This window comes from Nematolebias whitei, chromosome 3, assembly GCF_014905685.2.
Source record: "Nematolebias whitei isolate Nwh7 chromosome 3, NemWhi1, whole genome shotgun sequence".
NCBI lineage: Eukaryota > Metazoa > Chordata > Actinopteri > Cyprinodontiformes > Rivulidae > Nematolebias > Nematolebias whitei.
The window spans coordinates 11,305,062-11,320,685 of NC_056500.1; the positions used below are offsets into that span (position 1 = coordinate 11,305,062).

At 39.6% G+C, this 15,624-nt stretch overlaps 1 protein-coding gene across 1 annotated transcript in view; it reads left to right on the plus strand.

Annotated features, from left to right (window-relative positions):
- The window catches only part of anos1b (anosmin 1b), a 52,036-nt gene that overhangs the window by 20,926 nt on the left and 15,486 nt on the right, over positions 1-15,624 (plus strand). Inside the window, exons 3-7 of the mRNA XM_037674521.1 lie at positions 6,480-6,542; positions 7,189-7,396; positions 8,567-8,751; positions 10,633-10,762; positions 15,349-15,436. Of these exons, the coding sequence (XP_037530449.1) occupies positions 6,480-6,542; positions 7,189-7,396; positions 8,567-8,751; positions 10,633-10,762; positions 15,349-15,436 (674 nt within the window). The remainder of the gene's footprint in view (positions 1-6,479; positions 6,543-7,188; positions 7,397-8,566; positions 8,752-10,632; positions 10,763-15,348; positions 15,437-15,624) is intronic.

Consider the following 15,624-nt stretch of genomic DNA (forward strand, 5'->3'; position numbering starts at 1 on the left):
TGATGTTTTACCTTGTTGTGTAAATAAATACACACCTTAATGGTCTAAAGCAGCAAACTATTCAAACTGTTGCTATAAAATTAATTAATGAAGTGCTGTTGAGTAGCAGCACCTGGCTGATATTTTGGGTTTTAATTCCTAAGAAAATGTGTTATAGTGCTTATCCTGAGTTATGCTCAATAATCCAGTTAGAAAATCCAACAAACTTAAGTCAGATCCTCTGGACGGTTTCTTTTTGTTGAAATGTTTCTTTTTTTTAATCCAAAATGCTTCATCATTTAAAGGAGGTGCAACAAACTCAGTCTTTAAACAGCACCTTCCCATAGTGAGCTAACCAGTTGGATGTTTTGAAGATGTTTTGAACCACTTTGGCCATGACTGTCTCAAACGATTCGGTGGGGGAGAGGGCAGACTACAGAAACTATCTGAGCACCATCAAACTGGTTGGCCCACTATGGAAAGGTGCTATTTACAAGACTGAGGTTGTTGCAGCTCCTCGGTTTGATGAAGTCTTTTGGATAAAAGATGAAATGTTTCAACAAAAAGAAACTTTCCAGAAGACCTGACAACTTTGTTAACTACTGCACTTGCCGCTGTGCAAATTCCACCGCCGTATAAGTTGAGTCTGTCCAAATATGTCTAATAAAGTGGAGAAAAAAAACATAAATATGCTGCTTCCTCGTATAAGTCACATCTATTATGCGTCACCACTGACAACCCAGAAATGTGGGCCGGTGTTGTGCCAAAAATCGAATGGCTGCCAAATGGCGGCCATGGGAGCGTGCACGGGAGGACTTTAACAAGAATTTAACAAGACTAACACTTAAAAACAATTATTTGTTTGCTCGACATTATAGCACAGGTGTGTCTCAGTTGAACTTTTCCTTAATAAATTAACGTCAATGGTTAAATCAGCTACATTTCACCTGGGCGGCACGGCGAAATGCAGCTGATTTGACGTTTGTTCCAAGAGTTCTGGAGCGAGACAAAGGTGCCCTGTATGGCAAGCCAAGTGTCTCATTAATAGCCACTTTTACCTGTTAATGAGAAACTTGGCTTGCCATATTGTCAAGGGCCCTCTAGTGGCTGAAAATGGTAGTGTTCAATATTTTCCATGCCTGAATGAATGAAATTGTCAGATCTCAGTCAAAAATTGGCTTATAAATATGGGGAAAAAAACATAAATATGTCGCTTTGCTGCATAAGTCGCAGGCAGGTTAATTTATGCAAAAATCGGTGACTTATACAGCGAAAAATATGGTAATTTACCTGAGATCCAGTTGCTTGAAATTTATCTTGCATCAGGTCAAGTTCAAGTCCATACCCTTTCAATTCATATCATTCCCATCTCTTTCTGCCCTCTTTCCTGTCTTAATACCTAAAAAAATGCTACTAGTGCTCGTTTACCCCCCTTTTTTTGTTTTTGAAGAAAATGAGCACATAAAGAACAGAAGTAGTTTTCACATTAAATAGTCTAAACTAGGAGAACGAGCACATCTGGTGGCTGCCTTTCTTTGACTCTCACTCCATTTTTTTCTGGACCCGTTTCACTGTTCGTCTTTCATCTCCTCTCTCCTTTTCAACTGACACTCACTTCTCCGTTCACTCCGAACTGCCCCCCTCCCCCTCCCATTTCCTCTCCTCCCTGTTGCAGAGTGTGGCTGTCATCCCTCTATTGTGGCAGGTGAGGCCATAAAAACAGCAGGAGAGAGCAGAGGAGGGCTGAGAGGCAAGGTGGGCGAGTACTTGTGGGTGATTAATTATCGCAAAGATATCCGAGGAGCTCCTGAGCAAATTGTGCTCCCATTCATCCACAGCCAGTCATTAATCTAGGCTCTGTTGTTACATGTGTTGGTGTGTTAAACAGCAACACTGCCGACCTCTGACCCGAGCGGTGTCTACTGCGTGCACTCTCCTTCACACACATAATTCATCGTGTTGCCTTCAAGTCCAACAGTGTCTGTTTGTCTCTCAGCACCTCTTTCACAAATGAAGTGTATGTAATTTTCTGTGATTTATAGCGGACAAGCGATATTTGAATGTGCAAGGTCTGTGTGCCTCCTAACCACAAATATTTTCAGCTCTTTTCTTCACACTTTCCTCTCCTAGTTGTATCGATTTTAGATAAATGATGCATATGCCATGAATCTGTTTAACACCTCGGAAGCTCTGCACCGCAGTAAGAAAAACAACCGTTTAAACAAAACAATATCAACAAGCTTACAAATTAAAATTAATGGTCTTTTTCTAACTAACTACATTTATTAGATCAGATTATTTCATATAGATAAAGCAGAAATAAACATGTTAAAGCAAGTTGTAGCAAATGCCAATTATTTGATAGTGACAGTGAAGGCATCTTCTATGATGGCCTCTTAATCATAATATCATGTCATCAATCAACTTTGTTAAAGCACCAGTACATTAATTTATCCATAAACATAACTATTTCATCAATATAATGTGCCTCAAAATAAGTTTTATTGAATCTGTTTATAAAAACAAGCAGATGCTAAACAATAATATCATTTTATGGTAAGTTTGTGAGGCGCTGGCGCTTATGTTCAGTGAATAATGGGCAACAGTAGGGGTAAACCCTAGACCACATGTGTGAAACTCAAGGCCCCTGGGCCAAATCTGGTCCATTTTAACATCTGGCCCTCCAAGATGATATTTTAAATGTAAAATGTTTTTATTGCATCTCATTTGGCTTGAAAAAACAAAATATACTCAAATACTTCATTTAATGCAGACTTCTCATGAGCACTGGCTAACTTAGAGGCCAGGAAAAAGGTTGTATTTTTAATCTTTAATTTTGATGTAGAAAGAACAACAGAGAACGTCAAATGAGACTGATCAAACTCTTGCTGATGAAACTGCAACCAAGAAACTGCAAACGTTGCCAGGTATTGACTGGAAATGACCTGTGACTTGGACCAATTATTTTTTTATTTTGGCCCCCTTAAGTTTGATACCCCTGCCCTAGACAGTTCACTATTCCATGAAAGCACCACATTGGGTGTCCAAAGTGCGGCCCGAGGGCCATTTGCGGCCCTTGCAGTGATTTTGTGCATCCCACTCCTGTAGTTTAAGAATAGTATAATTTTGGCCAGCAAAAGAGGTTAATGCAGACTTTCAGGAAATTTATTAACAATGCTTTTTAATATAATGTTTAAATTTAACAGCAAAGCGGATTAAAAGCAATCTTCTCAAAATGAGCAATATTAAGCAAAATACAAACCTTTGGCTATAATGTTTTTATTTTCACTTAACAGTACAATCACCCAAAACCTTTACTGATTTCTACCAGAAAGAAAATTTTGGGGACAATGATTCATAAAACTTGACTAAATATTGCAGTTGATAAAATAATCCAGAGGGAAACTGGACATTTTTAAATGAATATAATGTGGTATCATCTACACACGAGCTGATCAACTTTATCAAATCTATGAATCTGTTGTAGCGACTGACAGCTGGACGATTTTTCAGAACTTCGATCAGACTTTTGGGCCGTCCATGGTCCAAAAGGCTCATCGACACCATTTTAAAAGGACACTTACTATATTATACTTTTGTTGTTGAGAACAGACTAAAATGAATTTTCCAAACACATTAAAACTACAAACATAGACCCAACAAATCAAATAAATTAAATCATTTTTTATAAAAAATATAAACTTAGTGTTTATGAGGCTTTTAATGTTTAGGATCTACAACAATTTACAACTCATTATCCACCAAAATTAGTCAACTTTTGTCCTTTCTCCAAAATATCATTTACATTGAGAGATAAATTCACATTTTTGTGGCCCACGAGTCCTTTTCATCTCGATAGTTTTGGCCCACACATGAAAACGTTTGGATACCCCTGACATAGAGAAAGATGAGAGAGATTCAACTTGAGAACTGAATTGAATAGATTTAAAGTTGCCAATTAACTTTGCATGTATGTTTTTGGACTGTGGGAAGAAAACGGAGCAGCTGGAGTACACATGCGCAGGGACAAGCAAACTTCACACAGAAAGGCCCCAGCTAAGATTCAAACCAGTGAACTTTTTGCTATGAGGCAACATCACTACCAATAGAGAATCTTGGGCCTATCAAATATACTAATAAATCAGAGAAACTTATAGTTTTAATCTTCAGAATGTAATTAATGTTGCACAGCTGTCTTGAACTTTTGTCCGTCTATTTATTAGACTAAACCATTGTGAGGGGTGGACGATGGTGTCTTAATTTTCACAACTGTAAAAAACTTTTGTGCATTCATAATAAGTACAAATATGTTATCTTACAGTCACCCCTGTGATAACAGTAATTACCCTCAGGGGATGAGTGAAGCATTCATCCATTCGTTCTTTGTGAAAAAGCAAATTGCAAAATAAATCTGAGACCGATGTGTCTCGTTCTCAGAGGGGAAACTTTGGGTGTAGCTTCTTTTATTTCAGATGTAAATTATTTGATAAAAACGGCTGAACTGCAAGCATTCCTTCACACAATGACTTTCTTGTTTTGCTACTCAGAATGTGGAAAAAAAAATCAGATGTGGTTTTATTGGCCTTAGTTTGATAAAACTAAGTTTTTTTGTTATCCTGAGATAATTCATGGGATATGACAAGTCTTGCTCCCCTGCATGTGTTGTCTAATCTTCTGACATCTGGAAGAAGCTATTGTTCCAGTGAAGCAAGAACAACCAGAACAGGTTCATTCCTCAAACAACAGGGCTGCTATAATCCCTCCAGCTTTCATCCGAACAGAATAAACACAGATTTGTTTTAATGTCTTTGTTCTTGGGCCTGTTTCAATCCACTTGTGCTTGGTGAAATTGTTAATTAGCCAGTTTCGTCCAACAGTGGCCTTTGCGTTTGCGCAAATATGAAGTTTTTATGCCACTTTAAAATGTTCCATTTTTTGGAATCGCTGGGATGGAACAGATTGGAGAGATGATTGAAGCCAGGCGCAGCGGGAAGCTGAAGGAGACAGACAGGCAGAGTAAAACGAGGAGTGTGGGGGAGAAGGTTGAGGGTGAAACCGCAGTTTTTATACGTTGTCTGGTTTTAATTTGGTAAGAGCCATCATTCTCTAGATCACCGAGGTGGCAAACCAGATGAGTGTGCGCTCTTGGAGTGTGCGTTTCATTTTTTGAGTTCTTCTGGCCTCGACGATGAAATCTGTTGCTGGAAATCACATAACGACCTGACACTGTATTTGTTCTTGTAATGGACTTTTTCTTCTCCGTTTCTTCACCCCTCTGCTGTTTTAATGGAATAACTTTAGACACATTTGTTAAGGCGTTAATAAAAAATGTGCAATTTACCCACTTTGCTATTTGGAAATACATTATTCAAAGTGGGATTCCATCCAGCCATTATTTTTACCTGCGTCATCCTTTCCGAGTTACAGGGATCACTGGTGCCCATATCCAGCAGTCACTGTGCGAGAGGCAGGGTACACCCTGGACTAGAGTTGCATTCGGGGCCAAAAATCTGACCCGACCAGGCCCCAGCCCGTAGCCATCATTTCCAAACCTGCCCAACAAATTAACAGTAATTACAGGTGCGATCCCGAACCCCCCCCCCAACATTTTTAATTAAGCTTTGACTGCTTATAGTTATTAACGGTCGGCTGACGCTCACGGCTGAAAGGGCAGAAGTTCGGAGCTGAGGTTGTGTTTGTCCTTTCATGGCCGTCAAAGTGCATTAAATCCCTGCTTCTTCCTGCATTCTGCATTATTCAGACATGGACCCTGCTCTGACATGTCTGCAAGGATATTTTGGGATCTCACCTGTTTGGGTCGTCGGCCGCGCATGTCTGCTGACTGCAGCGGTTGAACGTCCATGTGGGCTTTGATGGATTACTGCCTGGCAGTTCAGTCCCATCTGAAGCTTAACTGAACATTTTTTTAACTCTTTCAAGGCCAGTCAGCACGCAGTCAAAAGGCTGTGTGCAGCTGGTGAATGTATGGCAAGCCATGTTGCCAAATAATTGGATCGTCAGCTGCGCGCGTCTGCTGACGCAGTCAAAAGCTCGACACCGACCCGGCCCACCCATCCAGCACATTATATTATAGCCCGGCCCAAATTAGGGTAGGGCTGGGTCGGGCTTTGGGCCCGGGTTAGAAATGACGTCTACCCTGGACAGGTCTCCAGTCCATCAACGGGACACATAAAGACAAATGAGACAAACAACCATTCACTCTCTCACTCACACCTAGAGACAATTTAGAGTTACCAATCAGCCTAACATGCATGTTTTTGATCTGTGGGAGCAAACCGGAGTACCCGGAAAAAGACCCACGAATGGATGAAGAGAACATGCAAACTCCACTCAGAAAGGTCCCCAGCCGGGATTTGATCTAGCAACCTTCTCGCTGTGAGGCAACAGCTCTACAAACTGTGCCACCGTGCTGCCCAAAGTGGGATTAAACTTTAAAATACTCATTGTATGATTTTACTGAACTGTTTGTTTGTGTGCAGTGTCTTCAGCCATGCAAAGAACTCTGGGAAACCAAGAAGATGCTCTCTGCAAAGTCATGTGAGGTAACATGAATGTATGTGTGTGTTTCTGACAGTCATTGCAACCTTGGTGGCATTATCACTGCTGCACCCCCCCCCCCCCACACACACACACACACATAAAAACATGCTTTTGTTGGCATCACAAAGATGTTTTTACTGTAGGTTCCTCCACACAAGCCTGTATATGTGTCACAAATAACAGAGCTTTTCTGTGTATAAACACGATGGTGTTTTGTGTATTCTGTATGTGTGTGTGTGTGGCCCCAAATGGTTATTTGTAGAGCCAGTTGCTGCGGTTTTCAGATAGATTACTTTTTCATCACAATAGCTGAAGCATGTTACTGTCTGGATGGTTGACTGGCTGCCTGGTTAGGACCACAGGGTAATTCGGAGCTATTAGCTAAAGCTTGTGTTTACATCTCGCTGAACTGCAGCCATGTGAGCAGGCACACAAATACTCACACAGATACACACACACACAACGCCTTTTAGATGAACTCTCAAGGGTCGATTTCAAGCACTCAGTTGAAGTTTACCAAAGGAAAGGAGACACTTTCACCTCTCCTGCTTGCTTTGATACCCTTCTGTGTGTGTTCTTAAATATTGATATTGTTATAAAAAGAAAAATAATAATTGTAGTGCCCCCTGCGTTCTTTTGCTTTCCCAGAAGCAGACGGAGTGTGTAACAAGCAGAGACTTCCTGGCCTCTCTGAGGTCATCTCGTCAGGGAGACTGCCCTCCGCCTCAACGAGCTACGGGATTCGCCGCCGCCTGTGTGGAGAGCTGCTCATTAGACCAGGACTGTCCATCCTCCAGAAAGTGCTGCTTTAATGGCTGCGGATACACTTGTCAAGCTCCAGCCAATTTATATAAAGGTAAACCCGCGCAGCTGCTTTCAGGTATCTTGGCTGATTGAGAGAAGATGTCGATTACGATTACTTCTGATTCCTGTAACACAAGTGTTCTGTCAGGTGATATGCTAACACCAGATGCTGATGGTTCTCATTGAAATAAAATAAAAAAGTAAAAAACACGGAAAATAGTTTATCATTTTGGGAAACGTTCGCTAATACTCATCCTGACATCTGGCTCTTGTGAAGATGGTGTTTAAACAAACTAATTGTGATTTGCTTTGATCGGATGTGTTTGGCAAATGATTTGAATTAAATTTAATGACAAAAAGCTTTTAGAAAACTCCCTGTTTGACTATATCTGAAATCCCAAACGGTCCCTTTGAGGTTGAATTGCCTAAGATGTGGTTAGGATTTGGCTGCTGCAGTAAATCTACACAAACTCAACCCTGACAGACATTTCTATTTTTATTTAGCAGTTTTCTCTTTTTGACTGTATTGATGATGTAATGTAGCTCAAGATATTAACAGGAAAGTAGCGTAGAATTGGGGAATAAGAAAGATTGGTCACAGTTTTGTTATGGTGTCATGTTTCATCAATTGCTCAGAAGAGACAAGATTTTATGCATTTTTTTATACTTTTCTGAGGCCACAATAGCAAAGAGGACAACAGTGTGATGATGGTGTGCATTTATTACCTTTACTAATTTCTTTTTAAAATGTACAGTAGTCCCTCGCTACTTCGCAGTTCGTTTGTCGCGGACTCGCTCTGTCGCGGCCTTTCAAAATAAGATTGGCACGATTGGCAAGGATTTTTTTATTTAAAATGAATTGTTTTAAACTATTTAGCACCTGCTGCACCTTTGTGCAGCCCATGCTGCAGGATAAACTTCCTGCTGTAGCTAATCAGCTGTTCACCATGCAGAGCGGAGAAGTGGGCGTGGCCAAGAGCACTTGCAGGTGGCAAAGAGCAGAGGAGGCAGCGAGCTGAAATCATGACATTCTGTGCTCTTAGAGTGTTTAGAGTTTAACATTGTTTAGGATATTGCAAGAGTGTGGGAAGGGTTTAAAATGCCAAAGTTTTATGTTGCATCAGCAAAACTTTTAATTCCTTCTATTCATGGGTTTTGTTTCACATTAAAACATATCCAGGTGTGTTTTATTTAAATGTCTTTTCACTTTTTGCTCTCGCAGGTGTTCCTCTGAAGCCTCGCAGAGAGCTCAACTTTGTGGAGGACTCAGAGGGGCGTGTGAAGGTGGCGTGGGTGTCAAAGTTCAATGTCAGCATGGAGCCTGTCATTTACATGCTCCAGTCCCGCTGGAACATTGGCATTCACCCCAGTGAAGACCAAGCCTCTCCGTGGGCCACGGTTGCTATGGTGAATAACTACTATAACAGCCTGTCAGCACAGCTTTATTAAAGTTTTTAGATGTTGAAATCACTCAGGTTCAGGAAGAGCTGAGGAGTAATTTGAAGATTAATGTTTCTGTCAAAGAAATACATCTGTTCAGTAATAAATTACCCCTTATTACCAAGTGTTATTGAAAGGATGCTCAGTAATATAAATAAGCTGACTGTCAGAAATAAATGGGATTTGTTCCATTAAATCGAGTCATTGAAGCCATAAAAATGGTTACCCGTGTCTTTAACAGTGGTGCAACGCCACAACATTTATAGCATATTTTTACCTCATAACTCTCAATCTGGAACGATGAAACATCTCAGCCATGGAGATGGATGCTAGACTGTTTCCACCTCATCAGTCTGCTGCCTCGCTGTCTAAACCTCTCCACCTCAGCTGGGCTCACACTCTGCCAGGGTAAACCCATATGTGTGCATGTGCACTGTGTATCTTTGTGTGTGTGCCTGTGTGAGGTTAGGTAAATAAGCAGAGCTTAAAACAGAACCACAGGCAGCCATAGTCGTTCCACCGGCTGGGTCTGAACGACTGAACGCTCATTATTGACTTAAATAGATGACAGCGCGTGTTGGCGTGTGTGTGATTGAGTGTGGATGAGCAGCTTTTAGGCAGTGATTACGTTCGCTCTGTCAGTGGGAGAAAACATGGGCCTGTGGCAATTCCACCCATAATTTGTGCAGATCTTTTAGTTTTACTGTTCATAGATGGGATTCCACACTAACTCCGTTCATTTGATTTTTTGTTCGGTGTATAATTGTTAGCTGCCGGTCTGTTAGATCCACCAAGACCAAATATGCACAAAGCAGCATCCTTTTAGTAATTTTTTCCTTCATGATCCACATTATGTTCTTAGTTTAAATAGTTTTTAGTGAACTGTTGATCAGGGTGACATCGCTGTCAAATCCAGATGTATTTACAGGTGAGCGCAAAAAAAAAGCAAAGCACAGAGATCCCTCACACCTCAAGTTATGATTTATGTCCCGAACTTGGGGTCGGGACCCAATGTGGGTCAGGTGACATCAAGTACGAGTCCCTAAACAATCTTCACATGTCAACTTACACGACAAAATGATTGTTTAGGAAAGTGTTTTTCAAAGTGGGGGCCGCGGCCCCCTAGGGGGCCACCAGGGGGCCCCTAACGGCTGGAGCGAAGAAGATAAAAAAAAAAAGCAAAAATAGTAATAATAATACTAAAAATTGCCCACTGCAATTTATATCTGTCATTTCCAGATTAACACGCTTGAGAGAGAGATTAGATTTCTTTTGTTTTGTTCTTCTGGCCAACAGTTTGTTGAAAAGTTTTTTTTTTTCCCAGCGGGAATATAATACAGTGTTTAAAACATGTTAGTTAATAAAATGTTATGCTCAGCAGCTGTAATAATTAATTGAATATAGTGAATAAAAGTTAAAACATTCTAAAAGTTGATGTTTCTTTACATACTTTGTAGCATTGTTTGTGGATTTTTTGAGGGGGGCCTTGGCCAGAAGCTAATGCTGTTTGGGGGGGGGGGGGGGGGGGGCATGGAAAAGTTTGTGAACCCCTGGTTTAGAGCATATTGTAGTTGCTGTGAAAATAAAAACAGCAGTCATGAATTAATAAAAAAGGTTCTGTAGATATTAACACCATTTGTGTTGTCAAGGCTTGGCTTATTAGGATTATTAGTCATTTTTGCACAATTAATCTTGCAATAAATGACATCACAAGATTATTGTACTTCTCATTTTGTGAATTGAAATCCACTAACTTATACAATGTTGTAACAGTTGTGATATTTGTGCTGGTGTTTAACACCTCAGTGCTGCACCAAAAACAGTTATTGTAATGTGATTTGTTCGTAGACCCTGTCTGAGGATGTGCTTCTGTCTGATCTGCGGCCTCAGCGTTGGTACCAGTTCAGGGTAGCGGCCATTAACAGTCATGGCAGCAGAGGTTTCACCACACCCAGCAAACACTACATCTCCAGTAAAGGTAACAAAAATACCCAGTGTGTCGATTCCTCCTGAGTGTTTTCATAAGCTACCGATGGATTTTGATATCTCATCATGAGACACAGCAAAATACAGACACTTGGGTTCATTTTCTGTCTTTATAAGGGATAATACACCTCCCCTTGGACCTGTGAGTAAATCAGAAACACTTTCCTTCCTCTTTCCGTCTGTCTGCATTCCCTTCTTTTCACTCACAGTTGATGGATAAGGTACACTCCGTAAAATACCATCAGGAAGTCCATAAAATATAGGACACGGAATACGTATTTATACACACTGCATTTAGATGGATTAGAGCCAAAGTGAAATCCCTGGTTTGGGTCAGAGAGACAGGGTGAAAGTGAGATTAAGGTATAAGGTTGTTTCTCTCTCTCTCACACACACACACACACACACAGACACACACACACCGTAGGAGGTCACTGATCTAATGCTCAGCAGACTGAAGTCATACGGGTGTCAAGCCAGGATTGGCTCATGATATGAATCTTCTGCCAGGATTGGATAAAGCATGTTTGAGTGTGGATAGTGACTTAAGGTTGGACTGTGTTTTGAGGAAAAATGTTTATTTTATTTATTTCTATCATTTGAACACTGATAGTGATTATGTGGAGGCAATCTGAGATAGCACCGAGGGGAATTTTCCTCTTTTCAGCTCATCTTTGGACCAAACTCTGTAGCCAATGAAGGAGCAACTTCGCTCTTCCAGAGGTTTAGACCAAGATCATCCTATGTTGAGGAATGTAGAGTCGCAGCCATTTTTGTCAATCCTAAAAAATAATTTATTGTAAATAACTCTCAGCAGTTTATTAAGAAATTGCAAAGGTAGCTGAGAGATATTTATACCTTGTGTTTTGAAGGTGTCTTATTAGCTCAGCTATTAGTGGATTTTATGCCAGTTTCTATAAAACTAACTGAGTTATATCCATTTTTGTGTTTACAAAGTTCAGTTCACTGTGGCGACCATCGTGAATCAGGTTGACTCCAAAAGTTAATAAGTTGTAGATGTTCTCCAGTGATTACTTTCTGCAGGTTTCATTAAAATCCATTCAGTTGTTTATGAGATAAATTGGTAACAGATAAACACACGCAGGCATCGGCCAAAACATTATAGTCCAACTTGGGTGCAAGTGATAAAGAAGCAAACGCACTAAAAGGATACAAGTCAGCCTTTTTGATTCAGTTGGTTGTTCTCCAAATGGTTAAAACGACCCTCAAGGCCTCCGTTTTAAAACTGAGGTCAATTTGCTTCAGTGGTAGCAGGAGGGTTAAATTTGTGAGGCCATCTTTTCCATGAGTTCTAATACTTTTACACACAGTAGGCTTTACAGAAGTATAATTTCATCTTAAGGCTAAGTTATTGTACATTTTAGTCTATATTATGTGTATATTCTGAGGGGAAAGGTTAAAGGTTAAATACACAATTAAACATTCCAAATACAACCTAAAAGCAGCCCTTCTTGTGTTTCAAGTTCATTTGTCTGATTAGCCAGGGGCTGGGGGTCAGGGGTCATAAATCAGGAAGCCAGCAGATGCCAAGATTGTTGTAGTTCCTCCGCTGTGACCTGAAGCTAGGCAGAGTGAGAATCTGAAAAGTGTGTTACGCAAAACCTGCCAGCAGTAATTACATCAGAATGTCTGGATCAGAAAACTCGTCTCGATGTTTTCATTTTGCAAAACAATAGATAAAGAAAATCAATCGTGTTGAGAAATACAGTTCTGGCACCGAGACACACTTCTTATTACAGAAAACACCACACATACACACGTTCACACACACGAACAGGCCAATATCTGTCAGCTCCCAAAATGTTGCGCTAACTTTGATCTCGGCATCTGGGTCAGGCGAGCTCAGCCCCCGGGTCCGTGGGAGGCCTGCCATGGGGATGCAGTCCTAATCAGATACATTTTGTAGTTTTAATCAAATACAGCATCAGGGCTTTAAGGTCTAATGAGATACAGAGTCAGCGTTAAAAGACTGTTGACCTGAGGATTTCATTTTGGAGGCAAACGGAGTTTAGCGAAGGTAGATCTTGTTCTTTTATATTGACGCTACTGAAAAAAGATTCAGGCTTCTCCAGCTTACCTCTGCTTTGATGCTATATATCCAATTGACTTTGTTGACCTTAATAAGGCCAAGATGAAATTAGCCGTCTCCTTTGAGAATAGCTTGCAGTGCATTAACTACTGAGTTGTTAGAAAAGCTGGATCTAAGGTCTGCTCTTTGTGGAGAAAAAAACAAATTCAATTTAATTCCTCTGTTTTACCAGTTTGTTCCTGTTCAGGGTTGCAGGGAGCTGGTGTCTGTCTCCAGGAGCTAATGAGTGAGAAGAGGAGTAGAGATAAACAAGACAACATTCACTCTCACAATTGGGGATACAGTATATTGTATTAGAGGAGACAGTTATCCTAACATGCATGCTTTTAGACAGAGAGGAAACAAGAGTACCGGTGCCTGGAGAAAAGGCAAGCATCCATGGGGAGAACATGCAAACTCCACACAGAAAGACCCCAAACTGGGAGTCAAATCAGTGACCTTCTCACTGTGAGGCGGCAGTGCTAAACAACCGCCTCTACTTTACAGACATAATCATTATAAACTATAAAAAGTTTTAAACTGAAATCAACATTTTGACCAAGGTTATATTGTATGGTTTAAGGCAGGGGTCTGCAACCTGCGGCTCCTTGAAGCTTCGACCCAACATGATGCAAAATGTAAACTCTTTGGTTTTTATACCCACGGTAAAGAGAAATGACAAGTTTTAGCTGATTTTCTGCAAATGTTTAAATGGAATTACTAAAACTAGGAGAAAATAATGTTGATCAGCTTTAACTACTTCATTTATTCAACTTCCGGCCTTACAGTTGGATCTTTCTCTCAAATCCACCAGAAATCTTTGGAAGACCTTTAGGACAATTGCCCAGAGAAATATGGTGAATAATAAATAAATAAATTAATTAATTAGTTAATTGATAGACAGATAGGTGGGTGGGTGGGTGGATTGATTGATTGATCAAATTAAAGTTAATGTAAATAAAAAATTGTTTAAAAATATATATAAAGTCACAATTACATAACCGACACAATGGCCTAATGTTTAGACACAATAAATTCATGCTTTATTACTTTAAAGTTGGATACATAATTATTTTTATTTTTATAAAATTAAAAGAAAGACTCACATAAACCTGCAGAGTTCAGGGTTAATATTTTTGGAGTAAAATTGGTATGAAATATATATTTATCCCCTTGTTTACATTAATGTGGTCTTTTCTTTAGCCCTAAAATGTAAAATTATTAAAAAATGTTAAAATCCCCCTCCCCCACAATACAAATTTGAAGTGGCCCATGAGTCACCAGTTGATAATGATTGTTGTAGCAGATTTTGCAGCTCTAGACACATTTTGTTTAGTAAATGAAGGGTAGAAATGGCTTTTTTGATTTAAAAGGTTGCAGACCCCTGGTTCAAGGTCTTGTCCTTACAAAATCCCAACTTTTCTCCCCAAAATATATATATTTTGACATTTCCATAAATATCCTCGTATATGGTTTTGTTTCTAAAAATGTATTCATCTTCATGGAAACACCAAAACCAACCCAAAACACTGTTGTTAATATTCCAGGCCCGTGTGGCACGCTGTAATGCCAGTTTAAAACAAGAACAGGAAACAGGGCATGGAACAGGCACATCACTTTTACATACTTGTTATAAAATGGAAACACAAGAAAAGGAGGAAGCCCTCTGATTGTAGATGAGAAGAGGGACTTTCATTTTCACATGGTTGTACTGTGACTATCTACACAAAAACAAAGGGTGGTGTTTTTACATTACCACCCCTCACCCCTAGCCCCCAGAACCCAGTTTAAAAAAATTAAATGTTATGGGTTTTCCCTAAAACACAGTTTCTGTGTGGATGCAATGCTAAAACACTAAACACTAAAAAAAACTTGTTTGTATTCACAAAAACCTTCCCATGTGAACAGTTGCTTAGATTTTTTAAATTTAACACAGTGTAGAAAAATAAAAGCACTTATTGCTTATGAAATCGATGACCTTTGCCAAACTATATAGAAAAACTTAATTTTGTGGCTTAGCTCACAGCAAAAATGTTGCTATTATACGCAAACTGGTTTTTGATGGAGAATAAAAAAATGTCCAGATGACTTAACTGAAAAATGTTGGATTTTATACCTGGATTATTGAGCATGGACTTTGTTGTTATAAAAAAAGTACAGTTTATTCAATTTTTGTTCCATGATATTTACTTTTATGTGAAAATAAAACCAGGCATCACAAATAATATGTTTATAAATCTGTAAAATAGCATTCCCCAGAAAATTAATTCATTTTTTGACTTTTCTTCTTATGACTAATTCCAAAACTTGACCCAAAAGTGTTAATTGTTTGACTCACCACATCTGTAGCATTATAAGTACAAAATAAACATTTTATAACCATTTTTCATTCCTAATAATAACCAGGTCAGCGCTGATGAGAATTGCTTAAGAAGGTGATGAAACTGTTTTTCACGTTTTCATCATTCTCTTTCTGCTTCGTCATGTAGACCCATCACCTCCAGAACCTCCAACAAATATGAGAGTGAGCAATCAAACTCTAGAATGGGCGAGTTCAACACCTGAGTCCACAGAAAGGTATATGAACATTTTCATTCATACTGCTGCAGTGCTCCCATTCACCATGAAAGGCTGCCAGATCACAGTGAGGTGAATGAATAGCTCTTGTATCTGCCTGCAAATTATAGTTCATCCTTGCGTTCAAGTATATACTGCAAGTATATACCTGGATGACTGAGAAAACAAACTTTGTGTTTTTGAAACCA